This window comes from Arachis hypogaea, chromosome 20 (assembly GCF_003086295.3).
Source record: "Arachis hypogaea cultivar Tifrunner chromosome 20, arahy.Tifrunner.gnm2.J5K5, whole genome shotgun sequence".
Taxonomy (NCBI): Eukaryota; Viridiplantae; Streptophyta; class Magnoliopsida; order Fabales; family Fabaceae; genus Arachis; species Arachis hypogaea.
In genome coordinates, this window is record NC_092055.1 from 16,460,792 (window position 1) to 16,468,027 (window position 7,236).

General features: G+C 38.6%; 1 protein-coding gene across 1 annotated transcript; it reads right to left on the reverse strand.

Annotated features, from left to right (window-relative positions):
- Positions 1-6,422: 6,422 nt before the first annotated feature.
- Positions 6,423-6,944, reverse strand: LOC140182972 (uncharacterized protein At4g02000-like). Its single transcript, XM_072230958.1, has one exon. The coding sequence runs from the start codon at positions 6,942-6,944 to the stop codon at positions 6,423-6,425; it is 522 nt and encodes a 173-aa protein (XP_072087059.1).
- Between the last annotated feature and the right edge of the window lie 292 nt (positions 6,945-7,236).

The window sequence follows — 7,236 nt, forward strand, 5'->3', positions numbered from 1 at the left end:
TAAATAAAATTTAAATTGACAGTAAATATTATCGAAAAGTAAATTTAAAATATAATAGCCAACACATTTTATTGTGGATAATTCACTGATAATATTACATATAAATATTAGTATTCTTTCACTTATATTTAAAACTATTAATGTAATAAATATTTTCATCACTATAAATAGTATGTTGTTGCTACTGGGTAACCGACCCAACTTACATAAATTATAAGGTCGCATTTGTTTATAGGCACGGGACATTAAAATAGGAATATAAAGACATAAAATCGTGTTTGATAAATAAGATATGAATAGAAATATTGTGTCTAAAGACACTAAATTAATATATTTTATGTTAATTCTAACAAAAAAGACACAAAAATACTAGACAAACAACTTATTTTTTTTCTTTCATTATTCTTTATAAATTTTTATAATTATATTAGAAAATTGGGATTTAGTTAGCGCCACTCACTTACCCTTTCTCCTCCCAACCCCACAAAATCATGTCCTAACAGAGACCGTGTCACATTTTTGTGAGTCGCCAGAGAAGGACACTATCCAAACCCAGTCGCTACGAGACAGTAACGACCACCAGTGTTACGTAGTAGTCATTATTTTCGCTCAACTTGCCATGAGCTTCCATTTGATTACTGATATCTAAATCCTTCCTTGCTTGTTCTTTTTTCTTTGCCTTTGTAACCTCATGCAGCGCTTATGAGTTTTCTGTATCTCGAACTCTTCTCTTCTCTCCAATTTCTTCTCTTTCCTCTAAAAATAATCTGATTAGTGATTTTTATTATTATGTATGCCTTAAATGACATGTTTGGGTTCTAACCAATTAATGTTGAGCCTTAATAAGTAACTTCAACTATCTCTAACTTTATGCTACGGTTCTCATCACTATGATGATCATTACTTTTCTTATAAGAAGGATACAAAATATTTTGCTGCTATTGTGTTTGAGACATGAATTTCTTAGAGAGCTTATGAAAGTGAACAATTACTAGTGTGTTTGAGTCAGATAAGGTCTCATATACATACAATTTTCAGGATTTGTCAATGTTAGATTATAACAGCACCACATTCTGCCCACAGAAATATTTCTCTAAAAGATTCTTCTCTTGGTTTCTTATGGAAGATGAAACCCTATCTTTGCTGAAGCTACCATGCGAAGGATAAGAGTTACTTCTACTGTGCTTGAACATATTAGAGTTTTCAAATTGAGAAAAAAGTTCATTTTGGGAAGAAACAATAATGGTTCATATGAAGGGAAACACATATAACCGTAACCCCCAATCTTCTTAATTTCCTAATAATATACCCCAAGCTGTACATAATTTAAATAAATAAAAAATAAAAATAAAATAACACTTCAGACCTCAGTAGTAAAAGTGCCAAGTTGGACTCTCACCTAAAGTCGTTAAAGAGTATTTGACGCCGAGATAGTTTTAGTACACGGAGCCAATTTTTTGTGGGTATAAAATTTATTTCGATCTTATATAGATAATTTTGTCAACATTCGTAAATTTTTTTTTTGTTACACTGGAGGCCCTAAGGCCAGGAACAAAACAAAAAGCAAAATAAATTAATGGGAAAAAGAAACCCAACTTCTATCAGCAAATAAAATTAGAGTGGTTTCCTTGGGAGGATGATTCCAAGTAGCATGCTTCCTGTTCTGATTTAGCAGTAAATTTGCAATGCCATCAGCTAATTTATTAGCCTTTCTATATATGTTTCGTATGTGCACTTGCCATTCTCTGCTAAGAAGCTCTCTGATTCTTCTAATTGGGCGGGTTAGTGTTTGATGGCGTTTTGGAGGGTTCTCCATCAAATTCACAGCTACTTGGGAGTCTATTTCTAGCTCAATCCTTCTAAATCCTTTCTCCCATACTATCTCCAGTCCCTCCCGTATTGCTGCAACCTCCGCTTCTATTGCCTTTGCATAGGTCAGACGTCTGGCATATCCATAAACCCAACCACTATCCGCATTTCTGAAAATTCCAGCACAGCTAGCTTGCCCAGGATTACCTCTCGAGACCCCATCTGTATTTAGCTTGATCCAACCCTCTTGAGGTTGTTGCCAAGAAACTGTCAGAGGTTCTTCATGCTGAATGTTCTCTATTCTTCTTCTGGCATCTCTAATTTCTCTTGCTAAGCTCCTTATTTTCATCTCTTTGATTCTTAAGGGGGTGTTTATATTAGAATGTATATATTCATTCCTAAATTTTCAAATAAGCCAAACTGCCGTGACAAAAATGTCTTTCCATTCTATATCATCATCAAACCCATGTCCATAGTCATGTTAGCAATAATCCACTCTTTTAAATCAAGATTATAAAATATGCCAATATTCTGCAATTTCACCAGGCAATTCAACACTGGCGTTGACATGGGACAGTCTCGAATAACATGAAAGGGAGTCTCAATATCATTGTCGCAACTCATGGAGTTGGAATTGTTCCCTCTACCCCATATTGTAGTTCTGGAAGCTGTTAGAACAGCATTATGAGCCAACTGACAAAGGAACACCTTCACCCTTTGTAACCCTTTCTAATTCCAAATCAATTTTCATATTCGATCTGAGTCGTAGTCACAATGTGAAAGAAATTGATAGGTATGTTTGATAGTAAACTCACCTTTAGGATTGGGTCGCCAAAAGCGAATATCCCCGCCATCTTCTTTTGAAGGAGAGGGAGTGCTTCGAATTTTATTAATGACACTGTCAGGTAGGAGGATATTTAGCTCTCTAATTTTCTATTGTCCTTCTTCATCTACATAATCACTCATTGGACGATTTTCTTCCTCAAGAGTCAGAATTGTGGATGCTAAATTGGCTAGTAAGTTATTGGGTTCTAGCCAAGCGTCTCTCCAAAATTTCGTTGCCTCACCATTTTCAAGCAGGTAACCTATGTTGTCTTTGATGATGTGCCATTTGGCTACAAGATTTTTTCACAATATAGAATCACCACTGGTAGCCACCATATTTTGCATAGGATTGTGCCCTCTCTCATATTTTTCAATCATAATTTGAACCCAAAGAGAATCGGGTTTGGTCACAATTTGCCAGCCTCTCTTCAATAAAAAAAGCTTCGTTGACTTGTTCTAGTCTTCTAATTCTCACTCCTCCTTTATCTTTTGGTTTAATGATTTTCTCCCAGCTAACAAGATGCACTTTTCTCGTTGAACAATCATGCCCCCATATAAACGCTCGTTGAGCTTTCTCCACTGCTAGGCAAGTGTTTTTTGGAATAATTGTATGTTACATAGGATATAGTGCCATTGACCCAATAACAGAGTGAGCTAGAGTAATACGACCAGCCATATATAGGCAGTTGGCTTTCTACCCCTGCAGTTTTATTTTGACTCGCTCAATGATGTAGTTAAACTGGCTCTTCCTCCTCTCTGTATTATGGATAAAGGCTCCAAGATATCTTCCAATTTCTGCCGTTTCAGAATATCCACTGATGTTAATGATATTATCCCTCACCTCTTCAGAAACATTCTTTGAGAAAAATATGTTAGTCTTTGCCTGGTTTATTAGATGACTAGACTTTTCACAAAAATCATTCAAATTTCTTTGCATTTTACTCATGTAATTGGGAGATGCCTCAGAGAATAAAATGAGATCATCCGCAAACATTAAATGAGACACTTGTGGTCCGCTTCTGCCAGCTCGCATTGGGAACCAATTTCCTTTGTCTACAGCTTTTTCTATCATGTGAGACAATTTATCCATGCAAATAACAAATATATATGGCGATAGGGGATCACCTTGTCGGATCCCTCTAGTGGGAGTGAATTCCTTTGACTTAGTACCATTCCACAGAGTTGAAAATGTGGCAGAAGTGACACACCTCATAATAATGTTACAAAGGGGAGGAGGGATACCAAACTAGTTGATGGACTCATGAATACATCTCCAGCTCAACCTATCATAAGCCTTAGTGAGATCAATTTCGATGGACATATAACCAAATTTACCTCTCATTCTTCTCATGGTATGAACCATTTCTTGCGCAATGACAATGTTGTCATGAATATTTCTCCCTAGAACAAAGCTAGACTAATATGGAGATATACAATATTTTAAGAAAGGTTTAAGCTTATTCACCACAATTTTGGACATCCCTTTGTAGATAACGTTGCATAAAGAAATTGGCTTGAATTGGGCTAGAAATTCAGGTTTCTCTATTTTAGGGATGAGGACTAACATAGTTTTATTCAGGGATTTAATAAGTTCTGGGTTCCTCCATAAGGTATTAATCACCTGCTCAACATCTTTGTGAATGCAATTCCAGTTTTTCTGATAGAAAGCTCCTGGAAGACCATCTTCTCCCGGGGCCTTAAAGGCGCCAATGTTGAAAAACGCTCTCTTAATATCTTCCTCATCAGGGGCTTTAAGAGAAGCTTCCACGATATCAATGCCGATAGGAGGAAAGATTTTAGTACAAGGAGTGCTTGTTCTGTCATGATTTTCCTCTTGAAACAAATGATAGAAATAGTCCCTGGCCGGTTTTTCAATTTCCTCTTGATCCTCTATCCAATTCCCTTCATCATTTCTGAGGCAGAGAATTTTATTTTAGTTTCTTCTGATGATAGTTTTCACATGGTAGTATCTGGTATTGCGGTCTCCATCTTTAATCCAGGTGGCTCTCGATTTCTGTAACCACAACCTTTCCTCTTGATCCAGGGTATCACTTAGCTGTTTTTGCAACTCCATCTCCAGCTCTTCCAACCGTTTATTTCTTCCATAAGACACGCATCGCTGGATACCATCTATACGGGCCAACAACCTCTTTTTTCTATGAAATATGTTCCCAAAAACCCGTTTCTTTCATATCTCTATCGTCTCTTTCAAGGCCTGCACCTTTTGAAAATAATTTCTGTTGCACCCCTCCCAACTATCTTGAAGCATCCTGCTGAAATCTTGATGCTGCATCCAAAACGTCTCAAATCTGTAAAGTCGATTTCTATTTACAGTAATGTCTCTGTTGTATTTTATCAAAAGTGGGTGATGATCTGAGTGGGTGCGGGTCAGGCACATTACATAAGATTCTGGGAATTGGATTCGCCAATCACTATTGCATAGACCCCTATCGAGCCTTTCAAAAATGCGATCCATATTGTCCCTGACAGCTCCCCTCCACGTGAACTTTGACCCCTTAGCTTCCATGTCTATGAGTTTGCAGTCTGAGGTCCAGTTTGCAAATTCCAAGCATTTTCTTCTATCAGTAGAGACACCTCCCTTCTTTTCATTAATGTTGGCAATGGCATTGAAGTCACCTACCATCGACCAAGGTTTAGTGATGCTTCTTGCATACTCTCTGATTTCTTCCCATGCTTCTCTTTTCTCCATCTCTCTAGGGCTACCATAGATGATAGAAAGAAGCCAGTGGGCCTTGTTATTTTCCTCCAGAATTGCATGGATGTATTGACTATGAAGTTGAATAGGTTTGATGTTAAAATTATCATTTCTCCAAAGTATCCAAATCCCTCCACTATACCCCCTAGCCTTGACCAAAATAAAATTATTGAAGCCCAGATTTTTAATTACCTTTTTTGCATTATCACCACTACACCTTGTCTCTTGAAGAGCCACAATGTCTGGTTTATAGACCCTAATATATTCTTTACAGGCCCTGCTGAAAGCCTTTCCAATAGCACCTCTCACATTCCATGAGAACACAATCATCAAAAGAATAGAAAAAATAAACAAAGATCAAGCCTTATGCTTGCATAGCATCTCCCCTTGTTGGAGAGTCAACTCACATACCATCATCTAGCCTTGCATCACTTTTTTGTTCATCCATAGCTTGTCCCGTATCATTTGGGCTGGTTTGTTCCTGGCCCATTAGCTGCATGGCAATATCCGAGGGTTTGGGCTCCTCCCTTCCTTCTCCAAACATTAAATCATTTTCGCATCCTTTAATACACAGTTCATTATTTATTTTGTCCTCTTGTGCTGTGGGGCCCTTGTTTATCATTGGAAGATTTTCCCGGCTGGTTGGTTTTGCACTTCCATGCCTGACAGGTGACACGTTCCTCCTCGTACTCATGCACAAATGCAGGGGTGTTTCAGGCACTCTACTAACCGTTTTTTGTAAATTTGGGGTGTCACTGCAGACCACTACCATCTTGCCTTTTTCTTTCCTCATTTGACTACGTGACAAAAATATTCTCTTGCTCCCTTTCTCTTGTTTACCACTTTCCTCTTCTGTGACCATCCGATTCTCCGCACCCTCCTATTCTATTTGCGCGTGAGACTCACCTTCGGCAAGGGCATTGAATCTAGAACCAACATTATGTTGAGCTGTGTGATTTTTCCCTTCCTTTTGTGGATTTACTTTTTTACCCCTCCTGGGTTTCTAGACCGTCATCCACTCCCCGTACGGTCCCTGTGAACTTTGTTCTTTCGCCATTGTTTATCCTCTGCTCTATTCAGCCTTCTCCGATGAATTCTGCAGCTCATTTTGCCTCTTAATGGCATACTGGCACTGCTCCTTGTTGTGCCCAATACGTCCACAATGAAAACAAATCGTGTGAAGCCCTTCGTATTCAACGTGGACAGGTCTCCCTTTAATCTTGAACTTTGGTCTTAGCGGTTTTGCAAGATCAAGCTCTACGCATATCAGGGCAAACTTGCCTCTCGCTTGTTCAGCTGTATTATAGTATGTCTTTAGCGTCTTACCAATCACATTACTAATGATTCTCATCACATATTTATCGTAGTATTCAATCGGAAGATCCGGGATCCTAACCCATGCAGCTATTTTGGTAAGTTGTTCCACGCTTGGGTTGAAATCCGACCTCCATCTTTGGACGGCTAGGTAGTGATCGAATATCAACCATGGGCCTCCTTTCAGTACCCAGTTGTAGTCTTCTAGTTCTGTGAACCGGACCAGGAAAAACTCATTACTAACAAAAATGAGTGTTAGCATCCCCTCCTTAATCCACATGCTCTCCAATCTTTTCTTCAAAATACCATACCCTTTATAATAAGGTATGCTCCCACATTTTGTTCAGTCTATGTTGCTCTACTATCTTGAGAATCAGGTTAGGGCACCCCTCTTCGTCCCATACAATTTTCCGCTTTGGCAGTTCGCGCCTCGTCTTCCACTCTTCGCTTCCCAGGACCTCCCTTTCTCTGTCAGAATACTCGAACTCAGATTCTGCCTCCGATTCCTCCTCTTCCTCCATGTTCTCTTCTTCATCTTCCGAATCAGATTCGTAGATAAAGTTTGGGCCTTT

What these genes read in the sequence shown, in the direction of transcription:
- LOC140182972 (XM_072230958.1), bottom strand. Translation starts at nt 6,944, where the DNA reads ATGTGGATTAAGGAGGGGATGCTAACACTCATTTTTGTTAGTAATGAG.